This window comes from Triturus cristatus, chromosome 4_1 (genome assembly GCF_964204655.1).
Source record: "Triturus cristatus chromosome 4_1, aTriCri1.1, whole genome shotgun sequence".
Taxonomy (NCBI): domain Eukaryota; kingdom Metazoa; phylum Chordata; class Amphibia; order Caudata; family Salamandridae; genus Triturus; species Triturus cristatus.
Window position 1 is genome coordinate 541,756,832 of NC_140585.1, and position 26,869 is coordinate 541,783,700.

The window sequence follows — 26,869 nt, forward strand, 5'->3', positions numbered from 1 at the left end:
TACCCAGAAGACACAGACTCCTGACTGGACTGACTTTGTAGATTGTGCCACTAAGGCTCTGGAAGGCTGGCTAGTGGGGAGTAAGGTTAAGGACTATACAGGATTGTATAATTTGATCATGAGAGAACAAATCCTTAACAACTGTCAAAACCAGCTACTGCATCAATACCTGATTGATTCTGATCTGACTTCTCCCCAAGAATTGGGAAAGAAGGCAGATAGATGGGTCAGGACTAGAGTTAAGCAGAAAAACCAGAACCAGGGCGGTGATCAGAAAAAGGCAGACCAGAAGGGTAATGATCAGAAACAAAGACCAGAAGTCTTCACCAGGCCCCCAAAAGGCTCAGGGGGAGGGTGGTCCCAAAAAGGATAAAAAGAAAGATGGCCAAAAGAAACCATGGTGCAACTATTGTAAGTCCAACTCACATTGGCTTAGTGAGTGCACCAAAAAGGATAAGCCCCCAGCCACCATTGCCCCTAAGGCAACTGTACCCCCTAGTCCAGCTGTAAGTGGTGGTTCCCAGCAAAAGGGTGTAGTAGGGTTAACCCTGGGAACTGAGGAGGATTCTGGCCTAGTCAGAATACCTACCCAGGCTGTTCTGATCTGTGATGGGGACTTAGCTTTGTCCTCTACTGTAGGCCCCAGTAACCTGGGCAAGTACAGACCGACTCCTTTTATCAACCAAAGAATGGCTCAGGCCTACAGGGACACTGGGGCTAGTGTCACAATGGTGACACCTGCCTTTGTGGACCCTGGACAGATCATACTAGGTGAGAATTACCTAGTGACCAACGCTAGCAATGCCACTACCTCCCATAGTGTGGCTATTGTTAACTTCTCCTGGGGAGGGGTAACTGGCCTCAAGAAAGTTGTTGTTAGTTCAGACCTTCCTGTAGTGTTTACTGGGCAATGATCTTGAAACTTGAGTTTGGTCTGAAGTGGAGTATAGGACCCATGCAGAAATGCTGGGGATAGATGCACATGTCCTTGCTGTGACCAGGTCACAGGCCAAAAAGTGCACCACTGAACAAGTGCTGGATCCTGAAACTATGGACCAGTCACAACCCAAGAGAAAGAGCAGTAGGGTTAAGGCTGTGCCTTCCCCCCTGCCTCAGGTGGTGGATCAGCCCTCCCAGGAGGATGATTCTGAGAGCCCTGAAGGAACTGTCCTAGAAGAACTTGAACCTGATCAGGTTGAGTTTCTTGGGACAGGGGGACCTTCAAAGGCAGACCTGAGGCAGGCTCAATTAGACTGCCCCTCTCTTGAACCCCTCAGACAGCTGGCTGCTGCTGAGGCTGCAGGGAATGCTCAAGGTACCCATAGAGTGTATTGGGATGAAGGGCTACTGTATTCAGAGGCTAGAGACCCCAAGCCTGGTGCATCCAGGAGGTCGGTCATACCACTGAAGTTCAGAGGCTTCCTTCTTACCTTGGCCCATGATATTCCCCTTGCAGGACACTTAGGCCAGAACAAGACTTGGGACAGGCTTGTCCCTCACTTTCACTGGCCCCATATGTCAGAAGATACCAAGGAGTTTTGTCGCTCCTGTGTCACCTGCCAAGCCAGTGGCAAATCAGGTGGCACCACAAAGGCCCCCCTCATACCACTACCTGTGGTGGGGGTTCCCTTTGAAAGAGTGGGCATAGATATTGTAGGACCAATGGACCCACAAACAGCATCAGGGCACAGATTCATACTGGTGATAGTGGACCATGCCACCAGGTATCCAGAAGCTATTCCCCTGAGGACCACAACAGCTCCTGTTGTGGCGAGGGCCCTGCTTGGAGTATTCTCCAGAGTGGGCTTTCCAAAGGAGGTCCTTTCTGACAGAGGTGCCAACTTCATGTCAGGATACTTGACTGCAATGTGGAAGGAGTGTGGTGTGAACTACAAGTTCACCACACCCTATCACCCACAGTGCAATGGGCTTGTTGAGAGATTCAACAAGACCCTAAAGGGAATGATAAAAGGTTTACCAGACAAGCTTAGGCGAAGATGGGACATCCTTTTACCCTGCCTTCTGTTTGCTTACAGAGAGGTCCCACAAAAGGGGGTTGGCTACAGCCCTTTTGAGCTTTTTTTTGGGCATCCTGTAAGAGGACCCCTATGTTTAGTAAGGGAAGGATGGGAGAGACCTCTCAGACAACCCAAACTTGACATCGTGGATTATGTACTTGGTCTCCGCTCCAGGATGGCAGAGTATATGAAGAAGGCTTCTAAAAACCTTGAGGCAAGCCAAGAACTCCAAAAAGCTTGGCATGACCAAAAGGCTGTGCTGACTGTTTACCAGCCAGGGCAGAAAGTGTGGGTGTTGGAGCCAGTGGCCCCAGCAGCACTCCAAGACAAATGGTCTGGACCCCACACTATTGTTGAGAAAAAGGTCACCTACTTGGTGGACCTTGGGACTCCCAGAAGCCCCCACAGGGTGCTTCATGTCAACAGATTGAAGGCATATGTTGACAGGGCAGACATGGGCTTACTCATGGCTACAGATGAGGGGCAGGAGGAAGAGAGTGACCCTCTCCCAGACCTGTTGACTCAGAACCCTGATGATGGCTCAGTTGATGGTGTGGTCTTTTCTGACAGCCTCACTGTCCATCAGCAACAGGACTGCAGACAGGTTCTGCAATCCTACCGACATATGTTCTCTCTGACCCCAAGTCAGACAAACTGGTGCACCCATGAGGTGGACTCTGGTGACAGTCTGCCTGTGAAGAGTAAAATCTACAGGCAACCTGACCATGTCAGGGACTGCATAAAAGTTGAGGTACAAAAGATGTTGGAGCTGGGAGATATTGAACCTTCAGAGAGCCCTTGGGCTAGTCCTGTAGTCCTTGTGCCAAAGCCTCACACCCAAGATGGTAAGAGAGAGATGAGGTTTTGCGTGGATTACAGAGGTCTCAATGCTGTCACCAGGACAGATGCCCACCCAATACCTAGGGCAGATGAGCTCATTGACAGACTGGCAGCTGCTAAGTTTTTGAGCACATTTGACCTGACAGCAGGCTACTGGCAAATCAGACTAGCTGAGAATGCAAAGGCCAAAACTGCTTTCTCGACCCCAGGAGGACATTATCAATTTGTGGTAATGCCCTTTGGTTTGAAGAATGCACCTGCCACTTTCCAAAGGTTGGTGAATCAAGTCCTTACAGGGTTGGATGAGTATTGTGCAGCTTATCTTGATGATATTGCTGTCTTTAGCTCCACCTGGGAGGATCACCTGGTCCACCTGAGGAATGTTTTAGAGGCCCTGCAAAAGGCAGGCCTCACTATCAAGGCCACTAAGTGCCAGATAGGGCAGAGCAAGGTTGTATACCTGGGCCACCTAGTTGGTGGGGGTCAGGTTCAACCACTGGAGAGCAAGATCCAGACCATAAAGGACTGGACTCCTCCAACTACCCAGACTCAGGTCAGAGCTTTCTTGGGCCTGACTGGATACTACAGAAAGTTTGTTAAGAACTATGGGTCCATTGTGACACCACTTAATGACTTGACCTCCAAGAAAATGCCAAAGAAAGTTCAGTGGACAGTAAGCTGTCAAAAAGCATTTGATGACCTGAAGCAGGCCATGTGCAGTGCACCTATTCTGAAAAGTCCAGACTACTCCAAAGAGTTCATTGTCCAGACAGATGCTTCTGAGTTAGGTGTGGGAGCTGTTCTTTCACAACTGAATGTAGATGGTCAAGACCAGCCCATTGCTTTTTTAAGTAGAAGGCTGACCCCTAGAGAGAAACTTTGGTCAGCTATTGAGAGGGAGGCCTTTGCTGTGGTTTGGGCCCTGAAGAAGCTGAGGCCATACTTGTTTGGCACTCACTTCAAGATTCAGACAGACCATAAGCCCCTCTTGTGGCTAAATCAGATGAAGGGTGAAAATCCCAAACTTCTTAGGTGGTCCATTTCCCTACAGGGGATGGACTTCACAGTGGAACATAGACCTGGGACTGACCATGCCAATGCAGATGGACTCTCCAGATATTTCCACTTAGAACATGAAGACTCAACTGGTCAAGGTTAGTTTAATGTCCCTAAGTTTGGGGGGGGGGGGGTTGTGTAGGAGAGTAGGGTCTGCTTTCTATGTTCACCCCCACTTTTTGCTTTTGCTTTACTGGTTTTTGACTTAGATGTGGCTGTGGGCCTGCTAATCAGACCCACAGCCCTGCTGTTCTCTCTCTAAATTGATACTATGTACTTTAGGTGCATAACCCATTTGGATACGATCACCTTATTGGCCCCTGTACAGTGTACCCTAGGTACCCAGGGCATAGGTGTACCCTAGGCCTACCAGGGGCTGCAGCATGTATTATGCCACCCCTGGCCTGGCCTTCCATTATGACACAACTGGCTGATCACTCAGCTGGGGCAAGGTTGTGTAATCACTCCTTGCTTAGGTGTAGTATTCCTATACCTAACTTACATATAGACACATGTGTACCTATCAGCCACTCCTATGGCAGGCCTTAACAATCCTGGAGGCAGAGTGCTTGGTAACATGTGAGATGGTGCTCTAGCATGAGCTGAGCCTGTCTGCAGCTTTCGGAACCATGTCCTTATAGCTGTTCTATGATATAGCCTACCATATACTCTTAAAGTGCCTTATAATCTTAAACGGTTATGGTAACTATGGTTTGGCTTTATCAAAACATTTCGTGTAAGGTGTCTAACACTTTGGAATAATACCCCCATCCCATTTCTGGGGATGAGGATATTATCCCTCCCTTCTAGAGGAAGAAGACATGTTGTAACCTACTTACCCGGTTAAAGTTAACCAGAGCCCCAGCATCACAAAATGGATGCTGCTGCCACAGACACGAGTCTGACCTCCTGATGCTGGGAGTGATCCCGGCAAGGGAGGCTTGGACAATAGGTTTCCTGCCTTGGGAGGTGCGAGCACAACCCCAGACAGGCCTTAGTGTATTGGGGCAGGAAGGGATGAAAAGAATGAGACATGCCTGGGGCACACAAGGTGTCCCGTGCATAGTCCAGTTCAAACCGGTGCTGGGGCACTCCAGCCCCAGTCCTGGCACGAAACTGGACAAAGGGAAGGGGGTGTAACCCAGCCCCCCAGATTAGTATAAGAGTGGTAGCTGGGCCCCAGGAGATTAGATTATCCTGAACCTGCAACTTGAACAGAAACTCTGGACCTTCGACATTCGACGAAAGAAGAAGACTGAAGAATCTCCCTTGTGGCCAAGGAGTGGCTACCCTGTGCAAACAGGCACCATCAAGAGACTACCCTTTGCTTTGCTGAAGTTCTACGAGGGACCGACTGCAGAGCCCGACCAGAGCCTTGACTTCCAGACTTCTCCGACCCTGATCCACAGCCGAGCTGAAATCCGTGGAGGCGACGAGAGACGTGGGACCGGCTACCTGGGAAAAGTGGCTAGTATCTTCCAGCGCAGCTTCTGAGGCACCCTCGAAGTTGTGCACCGGGGATTGAGAAGCCCCAACCCCAAGCACCATCTGCACCGAAGATCAGCCCCCCACACCCCACGAGTCCTGCGTGGGGCCCTTCTGCATTTTCCTGCTTGCCGCGCCTGTCCGGTTGCTTGCCCGTTGGCTAGTGGCCTCTGTGACGACGCATCCTGAAATCTTCACTGCTGGTTTGGCTCCTCCAGACTGGCTCCCGCTTCCTTGCAAAAGAGAAGCACCCCAGACCTTCCTGGTCTGCACCAGAAGCAAGTCCTCCGTTCTTCGTGGGTTCCGCTTGCCAAGGCTTGGTGAGTCCTAGTCCAACTTCGACGCCGCCCACAGCAAGAGCCTTCGTGGGACAGCTCGCCTCCTGGTCCTGGTCGTCCTCGACGCCTCCTGGTCCCCGTGGCTGCAGCGACAAGCTTCACCTTCACCTGCAATCTTCACGACATCGCCTGGTTCCTTCCTGGTTCCACGTGGTCACTGGCTAGTGACCTTGACTCTGTCCCTTCTGCTTGCAGGTCTCCTCTCTTCTTGATCCCAGCCTTGGGATCCACCGGACACTCTTCACTGACTGCCTGTCAGCAACTTTCCTTCAGGCATCCATAGAAGTCCACGACGAAACCCGACGCAAGTTCACACCTATGCACCCGCAGCCCGTGGGCTAGGTAACTTGGGTACTTCGGTGCTCACAAGGGTAGTGACTATCCTAGGGTCTAGTTTCCGAGTCTCGACTCTCTAGCTGCTTCAGAAGTGTCCTTAAACTGTTAATCTCTAACTGCTAGTAATTCTATCGACTTTTACGCATTACGCGTGAGTGTTTCCACTCTGCACCTGAATCCCGTGGGCCTCCCACTTCCTAACTGTTGCTAGTGTAGTGTAGCCCCAGCGATTCCCTAGGCCTAGGTCTATCCTATTTCCGTGACAGTGGTCCGTATACCACTTCTTTAGTATATGGTTTGCGTGGCCCCTAGGGCCTAACTGTATTACTTACCTGTGTGACTTAATGTATGCTTGAATAAGACTGTGTTGTACTTACCTCTAATCTCATAAAGAGTGCTGAGGGTTTGTCTAGAATAAATACACTTTATTTTATATATATATATCTGTTGTGGTGTCCTTTCATTTGGTATTCAAGGGATTATATATGGTATCACAGCTGGCTTCACATGCCATTCAGAGTTTAGCCTAAGACTGCTCTTGTCCATGCTACCACTAGGATAGCTGGTCTATAAGGTTGGCTTTACAACCAATCACCATAAGGGTTGTTTGGACTGATATAGGGTGTACACTAGAACTAGTGACATCGTACATCAGGCCAACTTCTCACAGTACTCACCCTAAATTTCTTCCTAAGGTTATCTCTGACTTTCATGTCAACCAGACCATAACTTTACCTACGTTCTTTCAGAATCCCTCTTCGCCAGCGGAAAGGTCTCTCCATTCCCTGGATGTTCGGAGGATGTTGAAATTTTACCTTTATAAGACAAGGATATTCGTAGGTCAGACCAATTGTTTATTAATTATGGATCAGTCAGGACCGGTCTCGCGACCTCTAAGCAGTCCATTTCTCGGTGGATTGTGTCCTGCATACAATTGTGTTATCAAAAAGCTAATAAGACCTTAGGGGGTAAACCTAAGGCTCATTCCACCAGGGGCAAAGCTGCCACGACTGCTTTGCTGCGTAATGTTCCGATTGCAGAAATCTGCAAGGCGGCCACTTGGAAGTCGGTCCATACCTTTGCTGCGCATTATTGTCTGGACTCGGATGCCAGGGCAGATGCTCAGGTTGGGCAGGCTTCGCTGCGAAATCTGTTCGCACAGTAGTGGTATTGTCTTGTTTTCTTCTCCACCGCAGTTTTTGTGTGGGGATGGGCTTGCCATTCTAATCACTAGATTATGACTATACACAGAGATCCCCTACTACAGAAGGAGTAGTTTCTTTTCTGTAACTCCAGTTCTGTAGTAGGGGTATCTCTGTGATAGTCATAAGCGCCCGCCCTCCTTCCCGGTGGAGAGATAATTATTCATGTGAGGAATGCTACAGGTCTGGCGTGATACGCCTTCAAAAAGAACTGAAAGTAGAAGGGACCTGCTGTGCATTCTGGGATACTGGGAAAGTTCTGGAAAGTTTTCTTAAAGGCACAGTATCCTGTTCTCAGCCACATAATGGCAGCCTATGGGGCTTGTCTGTCCATTCCTTCCTCTCTATCATTCCAGAGGCTTTTGCTGGAAGAGGCAGGTTTCTTTCTCTATGGAAAAAGCTGGACAGGCAGTGCTGTTTGTGGTTGCTGGTGGAATTCTTTCTAGTTGAAGTACTGGACAGTGTAGCCTGTGGATATAGGCTGCATTATCTGTCTTTAAATTAAATTCTCTCTTAAAGGTGGATGCAGGTCTGCATGAGTTGACACCTTAAGAGATTATTTTGTATTGCTCCGGGGTCCACGCACATGGGCGGGACTATTCACTAGATTATGACTATCACAGAGATACCCCTACTACAGAACTGGAGTTACAGAAAAGAAACTACTCCTACTAAACCTTTTATTAAACCATTACAGCATACAAAACACTGTTAAAAATACAGAGGTAAAAAAAACTCCGCTGAGGCTGCTGGAGCAGAGAAGAAAGAGGTAGCTAGAGCATCTCCAGAGAATGTTGAGAGGGTATGCGGTGTTCAGATTGGATGGACTGTTTTCTGTTTCTTTTCCCAAGGACTTATGGGAAATGTAGTTTAATGTTGATCTACATAGCGTTTAATGGCTGCTAGTATAATAAAGTGGATAGTCAAAGCCTAATCCTCGCATACGGTCCTGACAGAATTACATGGATTAAGATCTTTCACGTATGTTCAACCAAATCCAGAAATGCGGAATCCTGGACTATATCTGTTATCCTGTAGTCTCCTTTAGAATCTTGACAGCCCATGATGAGTTTTTTTCACGATAAGAGACTGAAAGTGCAGTTTGGTAGTCCCTTGTAAGGGTTTCCTTATTGTGTTGAACATCAAATGCTTTCCTTTAATATTGCCAATCAAATGATGGGGGTGCAATGGCTAGCTTTGATTATCCAAGCATTTCAAAATCAGAGGTCTGTCTGTTCTCAGTCCAAGATAACAATGAAGCCTTTGCTCCAGTATCAGCATTTAATTCTGACAGAAAAAGCCAAATATTGTCTGTCTGTCTGAATGGACCACTTCCGGTAATAGATTGGTAACACTAGTGGACAACATTTTTGTGAACAATTTGAAATGTTTGTTCAAGAGAACTGTGGGTCCTTAAGAGGAGCAGAGGCATAGATCCTTACCACGTTTTAGAATATCCATCACATCATCCACCTTGCAATTGGAAGACATCACATTGACCGCAATATATAAAAACCTTTCAGATGTGACAGTTTCTGGATCAGGTAAGACCCAGAGGGTTGATAGAAACTGCTAGAGTAGCCAACAGGTGCTGGTGCTTTAAATCGAAGCTATCATTTGGCCTGGGGGGCCCTGCTGCAAGGAAGTGTCTTTGTTTCTGTGCCCTATACTTCCCTCTTTCAGGTTTCCGGAGGGATGACTTTAAGTTCAGGGCTGCCTTTTCACCAGTTCTGCTGCTGCTGAAAGTCCTGCAGGAGGTGCTTGAGGATCAAGCACAGCTGTTCCTTATCATTTAGGATTGGATAACCAGAATCAGTTGGCACTCAGAAATCAGTCATCTTTTCCTCTCCTGCACAGGTCAGACTTGCTCACGCAGCAGGATGGGGAGGTCCTCCAACCCAATCCCCAAATTCTGTGGGTTTGCAAGCTTGGAGTTTGAAGCATACAAGGTAAATTCCTTCGGACTCAAGAAAGCTGCAGCCATCATCTTGGATACCAGAAAACCTGCTGCAAAACTCATTTATGGGGTTTCCTGGAACAAATGTGTGCAATGATCTGGGTTAGAAGGCTTGGATCCCTTAGGTCACCGATTGCCTAAATCTGGTGTTTTTTACTGACTCTAGCACTGCAGGTGTGCGCACTGACGGCAGTAGAGGGTTTTCAGGCTTCCCTTTTGGCTTTCATGTGTACTCCTGATAAGCCACCGATGTTTAGGTCACCTTTTTCACATGTTCAGAAGGTTTGCTGTACTTGCTTCCTCCCACTCTGTTCATCATTCCTCAGCAATATTTGACTCTCTTGCCCCCTTCCCTCATGGCTTCTCCGTTTGACCAAATGCAGAGTTGCCCACTTCGAATTCTTACCTTGAAAACTGTTATTAGTTGCAATAACTTCTACGTGAAGGATTGGAGAACTTCATCTCAGTTGTCCTCCTTTTATAATTTTCTACTCCAACAAGTTGGTTCTGAGTATCTGTCCAGCTTCTTGGCCAAGATTGTTTTGGTCTTTTATACAGCACAGTCTGTAACACTTACCTTTCTTTCATCCCCCCCTCATCCCACGAAAGAGTCATAGCGACAACATAGACTGGATCCCAGACACATATTACATTGATCGCACTAAACAGGACAAAGTGGATCATCAGTATTTTGTGGACTTTGCAGGCACCAAGACTGTGATGAAACTCGCCACATTGCTTTACGCCATTCTTCTTCCTATGGTAAACCAGTGCCGTTCTGGTGGCTAACATCTGCTGGGTAGCCACATGGTCATGCCTTCATATGTTTGCTAAACATTACTGCCCTTCAGCCCTAGCACGCATTTTGGGATACTTTGCCAGGACTGTGCTGTATGATAATTTGGTTAGTTACTACATTCCTACATCCTGGAGGTTGTTGCTTTGGGACTCATACTAAAGATGAGAAATCTGTTGGAAGATGTATCCATCACAAGTAAGTCACAGCCGCAGCTACAGCCACCTCAGTGGGACCTCAAGCCCCGTACAGCTTTGCGCCAGGAGGCGCTACCTCTTGTTTCCCGCGCCTAGAGGGGCTTCAAAGTGACTTGCGACTCCCGCAGCGCGAAACACATTTGGGCTTGCCCGGGCCCGCCTGTCAGCGCCAGGAAGAGGCGGGGCAGGGCCACCCCCCTTGGCTGTAACAAGACTTGGTAGTTGAACTGTAAGTGACTCTTAAAAACTGACTTGAGGATCTAAATCTGTGGGTTTGTGCTTTCCTTTTTTAATTTCCTGTACATTAACTTTAATAGTGTTATATGATATTGCTACCAGCCTCTGTTTTGCCTTTGTTTCTCCTTGAATTTAGTGCCCCTAGAAAGCTGTTGAGTATACAACAAGAGATGGGTAAAAGAAAGGCCCTGGGGAAGCCACTGGTTAATAGGCCTTCTAGTGTGGTCTGCCACAAGACCATGGATAGGATAGAGACCATCCTAACAGAGTGCCAGAATATAGCCGGTTCTGGCTTAATAAGTCCTTCACATGGTAGTCCCACTATCATTGCAAATGTCTCTGGTTCAATGATTGCTACCTCACCTGAACTGCCCCCGGCCCAAAAAACGGCTAAGCAGATTCCATTGATGTTTAAAAAACATAACAAAATGCGTAGTAAGGTTTTAGACATTGGACTGCTTGGAGTGGAATCAAGTGTAACAGTTACTGAACTCGATTTAAAGAGAGTCCACAGTACAACACCGACAGTAAATATTGAGTGCCAGAATAGATTTGACGTCCTAAAAATAGAGGAAGCAGGAGACGGGGGTGGGGGGTGACTGGATTATGCCAACAGTAATTTTGCATGCCTCTACAGGGTCATCAGTCACTAAAAGACCTTATCGAATCTTTGAGAGATGAGGTATCTTCACTTAAAGAAAAGGTTGCCACTTTGCTGGAGGGAGCCAATGGTGGGTCTCCAGTGGCCTTAGAAACTATGCCTCCATCCTTGAAAAGGGCTACTAATGAAATAGAAGCATGTCGCTTGATCAATACAAAAACCATTTGAGACCCTATGTGAAAAGGGCATCCCAGTTTTTGCCACATACTAGGGATTATAACCCACAAGACACTGGAAAGCAAACTCACAGAAACCCCCCTGGTCCCCCATATGGCAAAGGTATAGACAGAGAAGAAGTTGTATTGGACGAAGGGAACACTTTTATGCAAGATTATGGGAGGACCCCGGACAGGGTAGTGGTATGGGATGGAGTTTAAACGAAATCTAGGGTAAGAGAAAACTGTGCGGTGATCTACCTCACGGAGGTTCCTAAACTTCCTTTTGGGAGCTTTGAAAATGAGGACTTGCTTAAGAACAAGGTCATCTACTGGTTTAGGTCCACTCGGCACTGCTACTCAATCGTAAGGGATGACATAAAATCGGTAAGAAGAATCCCCATGCAAAGGTCACCTTGGGATATGATTGAGGTTAGCTTCTATGATGCAGGTATTGTTAGTGGGCTATTGTCAATCGATTCACGCACAATCCCTCCAGAAATTCCTGTATCTCCATTAGATATAGACCCCCTGCTGGAGCCCCCCCAGACCTCTATTGACACCCACTGCTGAAACCTGTACTAGTATGTTATTTACAACCTATGGCCTAGTTTCAGCAAGTTTGCCTCCATCAAACATGGGTGAATGGAGAGGGTATAGTTGACCCTTGTATGAGGTGTTGACGACACCTACAAGCAGGAGAGGGTTCTCAAGTTCCCCAGTGACGTCATTCATCAGTCCCCCACCAATAAAAATCCATCCATCAGCTGATCAGGTTAATGTCCCAGAGGTGAACAGTGAGATCACTTCTTTGGAGGGAAGCAGAGCTACAGTTGGTCTTCTTTTGGGGGGTGCAGCGACTGTAGAAGGGGGTGACTTGATAAACCAATCTCTAATGGTTCTTTTATGGAATGTGGCTGGGATCTCCAAGTTATTGGTGTTCCTTTGTAGACCCCTTTGATATGATCTTTTTCCAATAAACTTGGAGTCCGCAATGTCCACATAGAAGTGGCTTCTCTACATATGCTATCAAGGTTACAAGAAAAGAGTGGGGTAGGTCATCGGGAGGGCTAGCAGTATGGGTAAAAATTGGCATAGGGGCTAAAGTCAAACCCCTACATGTGGATTCCCATGATATCTTCGCACTAGAGTTCATTTTTCATAGTGGACCAAAAATTAGAATGTTCAATGTCTACAATAGAGTGCTGTGTGCCCGGGAGGAAGCCAACACACTATGCACCCTAGACCGTGTTTTGTCACACTTGGCAGATAACATCCCTGTACTAGTGGCGGGTGATTTTAATTGCACATTTGAACCGCTTGTCCCGATTTCCCCCGGACTTTGACCGATGATTGGGATAGAGAGTGGCGTATCCCACAGTTTGATCTTCCTCTAGTAAGGTGGACCAAGAGAGGAGCCCAGATGATGGCTCTTACAATGCAGCATGCTCCTAGAGCCACAAATTAAAGAACAATTTCTGACCCAAAAGGGGATCCTACTTTTAATTGGCTGGGCCATGAAAGCAGGATAGATTATTGCCTGGTATTGTTAAATCACTTTGTTCGCCCTAAGTTGGCAGGGTATGCCCAGACGTGGGTCCCTTGCTCACTTTGCCACTGGATTCAAGATAGCCTGGCTGATGAGGGTTATAAACCCGAAACCGGTCCCAGGATGCTTGTTTCCGGTCCAGGGAAGACGTGGCTTGGCAGTTCGGGCTGGACTGTTCCTATGAGGCACAGGGTCAGACTGATTTGCATATGGCCATGTCTGAACTGGGGTGGTGGAGTGAGCAAAAGAATGATGATGGATTAAACTCAGATCAGTTGACTGGGGGTGAGTGTTTGATTTGCTCAAACGCTCCGTCCATCATTTCCTTTGGTATCACATTGTTAAATCATAGGCATGCAGTCACAGACATGGCAGTGGTTAAAAGGGTCGATAGCGACCATAATGCCCTAGCCCTTACTTTTATGAAACAGGATACTGCTGAGTATGTTAAAAGGGGATTCCCAGATCTAGGTACTCTAACAATTACTAATAATCCGAGGGCCATTAGATGGGACTGGGTGAGGCTCACCCGGGGGCACTCGAAGCAGTTAAGAGTAAAGTTTGCCTGTTACTGGAGGAATCAGCGAGGTTTGATTACTGAGAATGTTGTTGAGATACTGGGCCCTAGTCATGAGCCTTTATATAAAGAGATAAGGGAACTGCTAGGAACCTTGTGTAATCCCCAAAAGAAGGAAAGAAATAGTATACAACAGAGGTCAGCCCAGCACGGGGCCTGGTACAATAAGGACTGTAGGCTCCATAAGGAGGCGCGAATAAGGGCAGTAAAACAAAAATCATGTACAGAGACAGTGGCCTGTAGAGGAAAGTATAAGCAGGCAATTGAATCTGCTTAGAAGGAGTGGGAGGGATTCCTGTGGTCTACCCTACGGAATGCATTGTCAGCCCAAGTTTTGAAGAGTTTTTGGAGCAAAGCAGCCTACTGGCTTAAGGGAAACAGGAGAACCCTTGAATTCACAGTACAGCCAGAGGAGTGGGTAGCATATTTTGGATCTTTATACGAGTCCAGGGATGCCTCAGTTTAGGAAGTATCCCAGGGACAGGGTGAAGGGCTTAGTAAAGAGGGTGAAGGCCTCTTTCTCCATAGAAGAAACACAAGCAGCAATTCGCTCGTGTATTTTGACCCGTGCTCCCGTACCAGATAGAATCCCTAATGATCTCTACAAGGAGGATATAGCACTTTTGGGATCCTATATAAATCTTTTAAACAACTCGATCCTCAGAGGTACCCCCATTCCTCCTTCATGGAAAAATGCAGAGGTCATCCTTATCTACAAAAAGGGGGACCGAGCGAGGCCAGCCAGCTACAGGCCCATTAGTCTTATCGACTCCCTGCAGAAGATCTTTTGTAAGCTAATCTTAAATTGGATACAGGACTGGATTACAGTCTCTAGTATCCCGAGTGATCTTAAAGCAGGCTTTCAATCCAAAATAAGTACCTTGGACCAAACTTTCCGTTTGTTGTGTATCTATTGGAAGGAAGTGCAAGTCAAGGGAGGAAAGCTCTAGGTGGCTTTTGTAGACCTACGCTCTACCTGTGACCTAGTTCCACGTGCAAATCTGGAGGATTTCAAAGGAGCAGAACATACCAATGAACAGATTGTATTCATCAAACACAGCACAGGTCAGGTGGGGGGAGAACAAGCAAGTCCCAGATCCCTTCCCAATCCAGTGTGGAGTAAGGCAGGGCTGTGTCTTAGCCCCCACACTTTTTATTCTTTTTATCAATGATGTTGTCAAAGTTTTAGACCGAGATGGGTGTGATGCCCCATAAATCGGCGGAAAACGACTGCCTGCTCTTCTTTTCGCCAATGATACTCTTTTAATCTCAAAATCTCAGCAGGGACTACAGCTTTTAAATAATTGTATTAAGTTCTGTGACGTGCGAGGGCTGGTGCTAAATGAATCTAAAACCAAATATATGATCTTTAGAAAAGAAACGGCAACGCCCAGTAAAAGACCTGTGTTAGATGGTAACAGTAATTTGGAGCGAGTTGATGCCTTTGATTACCTAGGCATACGTCTTACACCAACAGTTAATTGGGTGGCACATATTGAGAAAGTAAAGATGCAACTCCTACATCAGACTGCCAATATTACTAAAATACACAGAAAAACATTGTCAAGACAGCTTGCACCTGCTCTGGAAATATACAATACAAAGGTATTAGGTGGGGCCCCCCTATGGATCCGAATTGTGGGGCATTGGAATGACAAATTGTCTCCCCACAATTGAAAATCGCTTTCTTAGATCCTTGGTAGATTTACCTGTTAGCACCCCGCTGGTACCCTTATACTTGGATCTCGCGCAAAGGCAGTTAACACAAATTAAGCTATAAACTTCTTATGTTCTGGCACAGGTTGTGAACTGTGGACGAACTTCTACCTTACTGGGAGCCTCTTTTGAGCTACTAAAGTCCCAGTCGATAATCTCAATTCCCTGGTTTAGAACACTAAAAGGCCTACTAGGGGAGCTTGGGATGGAGGGTTTTGGTCTGACCCAGAAAGTCTGGCAACAGTATCTAGATTGAGGCTGAAAGAAAGGTTTTGGGAAGTAACATCATCGCAAATTCTGGTAAAAGCTGAGGGTCGTTTGACAACTGAATTTCTTGATTTTAAATCTGCCCCTTGTTTTGAGGACACATTGGATGAAGTCGTCCCTCCTCTGGCCCGTAAACTATTCTTTCAGTTTCGTTATAAACCCATACCTTCGAAACATTTTAGTAAAAATTGGTGTAAGGATGTCCATATTGATGACTCCTGTCTAGCTTGCAATGAAAGCCCTGAATCCATCGTGCACTTGTTATACTTTTGCCCTAATTACAAATCTCTTAGGAAAAAATGGATAATACCATTGTGTAAATTAGTTGGCCCGGGCCACTACCTGGAAGTGTTAAGAATTGTGTGTACTGATACACGCAGAATAGTGGTCTTTGGCCTGTTTTAGTATTGGCATGCACTGTGGATAAATGCACTTTATGATGTCCCATAGTTTTGTAAATTAACTTGATATACAATTTAGTACCATGGTGATGCTATTTGAATTGTCCAGCTGTTGACATTCATCTTGGATCAAGCGCACAAAAAGTACTTCATGATGTTCATTTTTTTAACCTATGTGGTTTTATATTAACTTTTATAGACTTGATTTTACTTATATTTTACTGTATTGACCCAGTTTTGTATGATGTATGTGCTGTGCACTTTTATGATCCTTTGTGATCGAAATTAAGTGATGATGATGAGTTTCGGTAACAGTGTTTCTGGTCAATATATAATCTTCCTGCAGATTCCTCACCACCCTCCTGCCTCCCCCTATGAGTCTGTTAGGTATGCAAACCTGTTATGCGCTGTCATTGTATCTGCCTTTTTGTCTGTTTTTGGTCTTCTGTCGGTTTCTCGATGTTTGCCTCATTAGAGTACAGACAAATATCAAACAAGCATTTACAATGCAATAGGTCTCGCTTTTGGGAGAGTTACAGCTATTGGCGATGTGAATGGCAATGTCTTTTACCTATGTGTTTTGGTTTGGAGTGGAGTGGGTGTATGTGGGTTGGATTGGAATTGAGTGGGTAGAATTGAGTGGTGTGTAGTGTATTTGTGTAGTGGAATTATGTGGCATGGTGAATAGATGTTGTGAGAGCTGCACAGAATAGATAGAAAGGAAGCGAGAGGGAGGGATAGGTAGTTTGTGCAGGAAGCGGTGCAGAAAGAGGGTTTGAGAAAGAGAAATAAGTGGAGAGCAGGCCACAGACGCATAAAAAGGGAGCACCTGTGTACGCAGAACACACACCCCAAGAAGAGTAGTAGAGCGCGGGTTTGAGGGACGGAAACCCTGAAAAAAGGCACCGGAAGATATCGTGCTCAAAGACCTGAAGTCAACCACATGACAGAGGCAGGAGGAGTGCATGAGAGAGCGAGAGGGGGGTGAGAGAGGGGTGAGAGAGAGGCTGAGAGGGAGAGACACCAAGAGGTGGGGGGGAGTTGAAAGGTGGACCAGTGCACTGCACGAGGAGGTACTGGAAGGCACCATGTGTGAGGAGGCAGTATAGAGAGAATGTGAGGGAGGAATGAGAGAGGGCAGTGGGATTGCAAGGTAAGAGGGGGTAGTGGCAGCATGAGGAGGAGATGAGAGGGGCAGTGGTTGTGTGTGGGGGAGATAACAGTGTTGGTGGAAGTGGGAGGTAGAGATTTGTTGTATTGGAATTGTTTGTTGTAGAATTGTGTGGCATGGAATTGTGTGGTGTGGTGGGGAGTTGTGTAGTGGAAATATGTGGCATGGTATGCTGTGGAATTATGTGGATAGTAATTAAATGGTTTTAGGTGTACTGGAATTATGTAGAGTGAGATTGTGTGTTATGGAGTTTATTTTGTAAAATGACATTGTGTGTTTTGGAGTGGCATGTTGTGGAGTTGAATTATGTGGTGAGCTGTTAAATTTTGTGGCACGATGTGGAAATATGCGGTGTGGATTGGGGATATGTAGTGTGTTGTGGAATTGTGTTGTGTATTCGATATATGTTGTTTCGTATGGAATTGTGCGGTATGTATTGGAAATGTGTGGAGTTGAATTGTGTGGCTTGGAACTGTGTGGCGTTGAGTGAAATTATGCTTATTGGAATTATGTGTCATGGTGTGGAGAGCATTTATGTGGATTGCTGGTATGTGGGATAAAGTACATTTATGTGGGGTGTGTTGTATTGAGTAGAGTGTTATTATGTGGAGTGTAATTATGCAGCGCTGAGTGGCATTGTGTGGAGTGTAATTATGTTGTGTGATGTAGAATTGTGTGGCATTAAATAGTGTGGTGTTGTGTGGGATTATGTGGCATGGTGTGGAGTAGCATTATATTGTCTGGAATTATGTGGCATGCTACAAAGTTGAATTTATTGTGTGCAATGGCCATAGGTCTCACTTTTGCGAGAGTTAGAGCTATTGGCGCTGTAAATGACAATGTGCTTTACCCATGTGTTATGGAGCGGAGTGCATGAATGTGGAGTGGAATTATGTGCGTTAGATTGAAATTGCTAATTGTGGAATTGTGTGATGCGTAAATGTGTGGTGTAGCGCAGATGTGTGTACTGGAATTATGTGCCATTGTGTGCAGTGGAATTATGTGGATAGTAATTATGTGGTTTTGAGTGTACTGGAATTATTTGTAGTGGGATTGTGCATTGGAAAGACTGGAAGGGCTGGGGCAGTATTAGTGAAATGGCAAACTCTGCTTTCACGTGCAACTCACTGCCACTGTAAAAGGTGAAAACAATGGCGCCTGTTAGTTAAAGTAAAAAAAATCCATGTTACCACGTTGGATACACTGGAAGGGCTGGGGTCGTGTCAGTGGCACGCAAAGTCCTGCTTAAAGTGCAGCTCACTGCCACTGTAAAATACGAAAAATAAGGTGGCTTTTAAAGCTAGATATGCTATACATTTGTGTCTCCGCACAGACCGCACATATGGAGGGCCCATATTCTGTAATCAGTCGTTGCACATAATATATCTCTTAATGCAAATACTATATTTCTTACCACAGCTGTTTGCTGCATTCATGAACCACAAACTGTCCCGTGGCCAGTGACTCTCATAACGTGCATCGCTGAGGGCAAACCATCGGACTTTCATGTGCTAACTCTTGGAAGCTGCCTTTGCGCCTGACTAGATGTGTGTGTGTGCTATTTCCAAGTCACAAAATATAAACTTAGTCACTCATAAAAAATAATACATTCATATCATTAGCAAGTCGTGTTTCGGACCACGTTTCTGAAAGCACAGCTGTGTCCTCAAGGCCTCCCTGGTTGACACAGGCGCTCTTACAACCTTTCATCCTTAATGAAAGACTCAAAGTTGCATTTATTCAATTTATTTATGCCCTACTTTTAGGAACACATCCATTTCGTTTGTGTGCACAAATTGAATGCAAGCACGACTTCACATTCAGAAATAAAGTGAATAGAACAGCCCTGGGCACAGCAGTTTGAAACGAAAATGTTTCTCTTCCGGGCAGAGCTGGGAGAATTCAAACTGGAAAATACCCATTAAAGTGAAGCATCACTTTAACATATGGCCACTTTGGGTGATCGACAGTGTTTAGGGCCCATTGATGGTGGAGACATTATAGCGCCGATAAGATCTCTGCAGACCACAGAGCCGGCCAGCCTGCTTTGTTTCCGGATTGTCACTTTCATGTGCACAACACATGCTGTGGGCTTCCAACCTACGTGTCACTTCCTTTTACAACCAGGGGCACGTGAAAGGGGCGTGTCTTTTCGTTCTTATCTATGTTTTTAATTTGCAAGCCTTACATTCAAATTAAGGGACACAATTTAACAAAGACAAAAACAGAAAGGAAATTAAACCAGGGATTGAAAAGCTGTACAATTCCCACACACTGGGCCATGCAGTGTGATTGATTCAGGAATGCATGCTTGCGTGATATACCGAATTGTAAGTGTATCGATTAAAGTGCAGAGTTTAAAACATCTTGCAGAGGACGCCCTGCTGCCCCCGAGCCCTGCAGAAAGGCCCGTCTGTGGTGGGTCACAAGAAAAGAAACTGTTCACCTGGTGGGCACTGGCATAGCGAAACTTGAGCCCTCCACCCCCTGCAAAGTACATGGAGGGGCTCCCTCCGTACTCGCTCAGGAGTTCTCAAGCCAGGGTACTGTGCCTTGGGGTACCTGAAGCTTGGGCCACACCTCCACTCCCACACTTCGGGGGCGTGCAGGCCCTCCGCTTTACTAACTGACTTCAGTTATGAGAGATTATTTCGGCTGCCTGCTAGTTATGATTCTAAGTAAACAGTGGTATTTGTACATATCAGCGCCTTTCACGAAACACCAGTGTGAAAGGATACTACCAAACCTGACTCAGCATCGGAGTGTTTTATTAATAAATTAATTGCTAATGAGTTTTGCACAGCGATGGACTACATTCACTCTGCACGTGACTTTCATACCCCCATCACAGAAGTATGTATTGTTATGTTTGGCATGTGTTTGCGCCTACCAATATTATAAAAATACTGAAAAGAAGTGCCGAAGAAAAGGGGAAAGGGCTCCATTTTTTTAAGATAAGCAGCTGTCAATGTTTGAACTGGGGACCTGGGTTCGAGGCCCCGGCATCGGATCTCATAGCAGATGACGCTCAAGTGGGAGAATAAGTGAGAAATAGAGAGAGCAAGAGGAGAGAGAATTAAGGGGAGAGAGAGAGAAATAAAAGGAGAGAGAGTGAATGAAGAGGAGAGAAAGAGAGAGAGAGAGAAAGAGGGAAACAGAGAATAAAGGGGGTAGAAAGAGAGAGAGAGGAGACAGAATGAAGAGACAGAAATAGAAAGGGAGGTATAGACATAGAGAGATAAAAAGTGGGGGGAGAGAGAGAGGGAAGAAGTGTTGTAAAAAATCAACAGCCAATGTTGCCGTGTCCTGTGTGGGAAAAAGCCCTAAATATTAACCTAAAAAAATGTGTGAGCCACTTTAAGCGAATAAGAAGGAGATTCTAATTTGTCGTTAAAATACGATCTAAAGTGAAAGTACAACAAGGCGTTCCTTACCACTGGCTCGTCCTCTGAACAACATTCATTGTAAAATCTTTAGTAACAAGCGCGCACTGAAGCTGACGGAGTGGGAGGGGGAGTGGGGGCGGGCACGCAGGCTGCCAAATGGTGCGATGAATCACGGCTAAAGTGAAAGCAAACAAGTGGTTGCAGGACTCCAAATGGTGCGCGCGCCCGGACGGGTCACATGCACTGTAGTTGGAGGCCTGCAAAGCCACTGTTTGCACTTCCAAAACGCGCTTACTATAAGTCTCGCCAGAGCAGCGCTAAAGCGCTGGTCAGGCGAGACCTAAAAAGGAGAGCATCACACAGGCTGCTACCTTTTATACATCACTAGTATCATGTTTAACTCGTGGGGTCTCACCTTGAGCTTCATAGCGCCACCTGACAGCGCTACTGCTTGGAAAAGCCATCCCAGGCCTGTCTGATTGCTGCAGGATATGCTAGAGGTGCGTACTGTGCAATAAGATGATGTATCCACCAGAAAAGTATTACCAAAGATATGTAACTTTTACTTTTATATAACGTCTTATCCCTACATCAGGTTTAGTTAATTGTTGTGTAGTTTTAAATATTAAAGTGTGTCGTCATTTAAGTAAATTGGTTTAGCAATCTTGCATTGCTTATTTCTTTACTGTAATATTGGTTTCGACCTTCAAGCTTGTGTCAAGCTGTCAAGATTAGGGTTGGGATTCCTCAAAGAAATCTGTTTATATAATAGAATCATGTTTATTGTGGCCTAATGGAAGCTCAGCCACACCTTATATCAAGACTGCGGCCTCAAACCCAGCCAGTTTAAGCAACCTAGTTTCCTACAGTACACCTTGGCAGAACTGTGCCATTTGCACTTTATGGTTCATGTTCCTGTGAACTTGGCTGGCTCTTCGCTGTTTCTGCTTGCATGCAAGTAAAGCAAACTTGATCTCTCCACTTTCCCATTACACGTTGTCCTGTTTACATTACATTTCTTGAGTAAGAGCTGTTCAGCAACTTTGTGCTGATATGTTGCCAACTTTTACTTTGATCATTAGTAATATTTATGTTTTGTGTTTCTATATTGTATTCTGTTTGCAATGAATGTAAAGCATTTTTAAATTTGATTTCAGGGCAGATTCATGTGGATTTGAGCATGTATTTGTAGGGGAATCCAAGCGTGGAAATGAGATCATCGGTCTTCATAACTGGGTTCAGTTTTACTTGCAAGAGAAGCGGAACCATATTGACTACAAGGGTTATGTTGCCAGGCAATACAAAAGCAGGGTAAGTCATTTATGATTCTGTTCCTGATTAAATACAAAACCATTGCACTTTGAAAGGCTGGTTTCTTTCCCATAATCATTACCTGCAGTGTTAAACTTCTGCAAAACTTTCACCTCCCAGTGAGACTGAAAAGCAGATCACAAAGTTGCAAAAAAATGATATGCACCCATAGCAGCATTCTAACTCATTAAGCCTTCGATGCCTCCCCGCGAAAGTAGATAGAGTCGGATATTCATATTTGTATGTCCTCTCAGAGAAGCGTAACAATAGTTCAGGTATTCGAGGACAAGTGTATTGTAATTTCGCTCCTAGAATAATCGTGGGACGTGTATTCGGAACGCATGGGTATTTTTATACCTCCCACACACTTCTGAAAGGATTAAATGTTTAACTGTGGGAAGACGCAGAAAAGCGAGAACAATTGGAATTGTCTATTTACCTCTTATGTTCACCTGGTTGAGATTCCTGTATCGGAACCGGTAAAAAAAAGTAGCTAATAATTTGTTTACTCATGCTTATACTTCACCCTCCATATATAAGAGGCGTTGGCGTGTTAACCGAAGAGAAGCCTCAGCACACAGTACCAACAATGCACATGTCTCACCCTTTCAGAGGCTGTCACATACTTCTACTTACACACTGCTCAGAAGCGGTGTTCCCTTTATATGATTTATTGGTGGTTTTCTATGGTGACAAAATGGAATCTGCTACTGGACCCCACTTGTTAAGCGTTGAGAGTCAAAAGAGGGTAGGAAAAAGGTAGAGGGAAAAGTACATACTTAGAAAGTCAGTTGCTTGAAAATAACAGACTCCCATTTCACAATGTCTACTCTTGTCCACTTTCAGTTTATTACTATTACTATTGCTAAGTTCACTGTATCTTGTTGGGAAAGTGTGGTGGGTGTGTGTGTGTGTGTGTATGTATGTGTATATATATATCTACTGGCGGTCGCCAGTAGATAGTTATAGTTAGGACCGTGTTTCCATAGGAAATCTGTAAATTCTATTTTGAATAACTTTGGCGCCGGTTGACGAATCCTCGCGAATTTTTCAAAATAGGTGGGGCGCTCCGCTCCTACCCTGAAAGTCTCGGGGTGATTAGTCAAGCGGGGGCCGAGAAAAAAGGGGGGTCCCAAAACGCGTTTTCCATATGCATTTTTCCATAGGGACCTTTAGTCCAAGGTACAGCCCGAGCGGCTGAACAGAATTATTTGAAATTTGGCAAAGAGAAAGTCCTCAGGTCAGGGATGTACCTTTTGAATATCTGGAGTCAATCTATTCAGTAGTTCCTGAGAAAATTTCAGTTAAAAGTACATATATATCTATAGGCGCGCACCGTGCGCGTACGGTGCGCGCACGGTGAAGAACCTGGAAAAAAAAAAATATTAATAAATACATAACTTAGCATTTAAAAAATCGTACATCTCACTTAAAAAAACCATAGGTTTCACACACGTTATAGTTAGGAATTAGCATTTAAAAAACCTTGCAAATTCACTTAAAAAACCATAGGTTTCACACATGTTCTAGTTAGCTGGACATTTCCCTCGTAAAAAACCAATGAAATTCCCCCGTTATAGTTAGTGCAGGCAACTATAACTCACGCGACCGCAATCCTCTGCTGATGACATCAGATATTACATCACTGTATTTAGACACCTATTTACCCATGTCTTCTTCCATTAATCTTTAGCTATACATATATTACAAATATTTATTTTTCAGAAAGACACATATTTAATCAGTGATGTAATATCTGACGTCATCAGCAGAGGATTGCGGTCGCGTGAGTTATGGTTGCCTGCACTAACTATATCGGGGGAATTTCATTGGTTTTTTACGAGGGAAATGTCCAGCTAACTATAACATGTGTGAAACCTATGGTTTTTTTAAGTGAATATATATATATATATCCATCTATATATATATCTATATATCCAAGAAAGAAGTGACTCAAACAGATTCACCAAAGAACAAAAATATATTTCCACTACAACGTTTCAGCTTCCGCCTAATTTTTTTGTTGGTTAAATATTGTTGGTATAGTTGAGCAATCTACTGTGGACTATTGTAATTTCTTACGTTGGGTTAAAGCCAGCTTTTGATGTTTGTTTCAGTGTCCTTCAAAAATCCTTGCTTGCCAGTGGTCAGTCCTGCCTCTTTGTCCCTCCTTTCTCTCTTCCATTCCTCCCATGCAGCAGGGACTAAGTACAGTCTGTTCTCGGGGGGACTACTTTTTTTCTTGGTTTCTTGCTCTGTTTCTGTTTGCCTGTGTGTAGTATCAGCACCATAGTTGATTACATTTAAATATAGTTTGCCTCCCTCCCACCTCCTCCTAATTCCACAGTTGTATTGGGGGTACGTCTTTCGCCATGCCTCCTTCTTCGTTGGTTATATTTTTTAGGCTTTTAGCAATTTTCGATGTCGACTGTCATCTGGGCTTTTTTAGTAGGATGTTAGTTGGTTTGGGGCTTTGTTTTAAGGAGGATTGGGCATGTTCCTCTTGTGAAAGATGCTGTTTCTGCAGCGCACTCTGTGTACAGGCAGCCTGCTTTAAAGGCGTGCGCAATGGGCACCTGGTGATCTGTAACTATTAATTACTTAAAACACTAACTTTTAATGACTCCGCGCGGCGCCCGCTTTCACTTTTAAATATTCAGCACGAGGGCAGCCTTCACTCTAAAATACTAAGTCTGACGCCCATTTTCACTTAGCCCACATTCACTTTTATATCTAAGCATCACAGCCACCTTCACTTTTAAATATTAAGCGCGAGGCCCACCTTCACTTTTAAATTCTACAAGCATCCGAGGCATTCCACGTTTTAACTCGCATTCCATTCAAAGATGGCCGTGAGCTTTGCTGCCTCTTAATCACGCCTGCGTTGTTCGCAGCTCCCCGTATGTATGTGCTTTCCCCTCGTTTGTGCGCATGCTTATCAAACAAGTGTGCATGAGGTTTGCGTCGGCTGAGCCTTGAGGGAGGCCACCCCTCTGCGACCACTCAGCCCAAGGCCGAACAGCGTCCCTGTGGGAGTGCAGGGGTTGCGGACTGCACCGGGTGACACCCTCACACGGGGTGACAACAAAGGGCCGGTGTGTGCCGTGAAGAGCAACGCAACGCAACCTAACCTTTCAGGAGGAGGAGGTGCCTGTGCGCAGTGCACACTGTCTCCTCCTCCGCAACGTCTGTGCGCCTCTCTAGGCAGTGGCGTCGTCACTAGAGACTCTAGGCCCGGGTACAGGTGGCTGATGTCATTCCGAAGGCCAAAGCAAACCTGTTCGAATGCTGTTGGTTGATGACTAAGTTATTTTCGCGTTCTGTCTCGGTGCAGGGTACATGGCCGTTTCCATTTGGCAGCCTCGCAGGGGTTACCGGGACGTGAGGCCAACAGCTGGCGCAGGACACCGAATTCCAGGTGAGTAATAAAGGTGCAACGGCCTCAAAGTGACGTGGAGGTCGGTGCATTTTTCCCGCTGAATTTTTTATAAATGAAGTCTGCTGTATGTATGTGCTTATTTTTTTTTTTTTACACATTACAAATCCTGTTATGGATCGTTTCGCACTGGAGTGTCAGTCTAAAAGATACCAAGGGGATATTTACAGCCTTTAAATAAACAATGAAATTACTTACATTTACAACTGCATTTCACACATTATTTGTTTTTTTAATAAAGGTATGTTACGTGAGTGTCTGAAATCACAGAATTTCGATTAAGTACTCTAGTATGGATCGGTAGCGTGTCATGTAGCCTAGCGCAAGGAAGGAAATGGCCTACCTGGATGCTGTTTGAATTACAAATTTGAGCAATAATCATGGTTTGGTGGGCCCCCCCAGCCCCTGGTCGCCAGTGCCACTGCACCAATGGGAAACTAATCCCCTGGCCTGGATTCAAGCCAAGGTTCCAAAGTCAACAGCTTTTCCACTAGACGCATGATGGCAGACACCTCTTTATGGTATGAACGAGTTTTGCCCAGTGTGTAATTTAAATTGAGCCGCATCCAGGTGTTTATAGCTGGCAACAATTGGGTTGTAGTTGAAGGCAGTCTGAGTTTTTCTCAGTGGCACAGTATAGTGTTCAGTGGGGGAGAGGATGTGGCACTATGGCCAGAGCTGCTGAATTTGGAACTGGGGAACCAGGTTCAGCCTTAACAACCAGTCCGCCAGACCACTCTCCTGAGAGAGCACTATCTCATGCTAGACCTTAGAAGGCTTCGCAAGAACTTAGAAGCCCCGGTGTCGTAGCACCAGCAGGTGGACCCTAGCATGACGTGTAGTTTAACTTTCAAGGCTTGTCCACCACTTTTCATACTGAAGTTCACCTCCAGTCTTGTGGGCAGGCCTATGAAGCAGCACACCCTAGAACAACAGTGACCCTGTCACTGAGATCACAGGACCCTTGAGAAGGGCCAGCTCTAGGGAGGTGCAACCGGTGTGACCACACCAGGTGCTGACTTTAGGTGGAGGCATCATTTTTGCAAGTATATTATGGTTTTAAAAGCGCTTGCTGCCTCCTTCCTGGCCTCCAGCAATTTTCGGTAACAATAAAAATGTCATGATGACTCTGGTGATTAATGTTCTTCGTAGAGAGTGATCAGAATTTTGTCTAATGGAAGATTTGACTCATGGAAAGGTAGCTCAGAGGGTTAATGTACCTGCTGCAAAGAACATGCACCATGCAGATCACAAAGTGCATATAATGTAAATAGGCCAGTGGGCTACTACTTTTGTCAGAGAGATCCTTTTGTTACTTGCAGTTTTTAAGTTAAAATCCTAACATAGAACAGTGAGCTATTAACTGTCATCTACTCCGCAGCAACACAAGTCACATTTTTTATTAACTTTTGATACGTTTGAGCTACAATTTATTAGTCAGATCATGCTGCAGATCTTACATTATGAGGCAAATATGGCAGAGCCATTATTATTTAGAAAACATTTGCAAACTAGGAATTTTAGCCATTCATGTTTGAACTGCTGTTGTGGAAAAGGGAGAAGTGCTGATGACAGAAACTACATGGCTCGGAGACAAATGGCTTGTGCTTTTTATCGTATTTGGGGACATTCTGTGATTAGAAGTATATCCCACTTTGTGAATACATTTTACTGTCAATAACTTATTATAACCTTAAATAATCATGTGTATCCTTTGGTTGATAAACTGGGCAGTGAAACCAAACAAATACAAAAAATTGGGATGTTTGCGCATTCT

General features: G+C 45.3%; 1 protein-coding gene across 2 annotated transcripts in view; it reads left to right on the plus strand.

Annotated features, from left to right (window-relative positions):
• Positions 1–26,869, plus strand: part of LOC146855198 (poly(U)-specific endoribonuclease-like) — a 524,935-nt gene that overhangs the window by 333,401 nt on the left and 164,665 nt on the right. For both annotated transcript variants that reach the window (XM_085652848.1, XM_085652849.1), the window contains exon 6: positions 21,503–21,656. In XM_085652848.1, the coding sequence (XP_085508974.1) occupies positions 21,503–21,656 (154 nt within the window). The remainder of the gene's footprint in view (positions 1–21,502; positions 21,657–26,869) is intronic.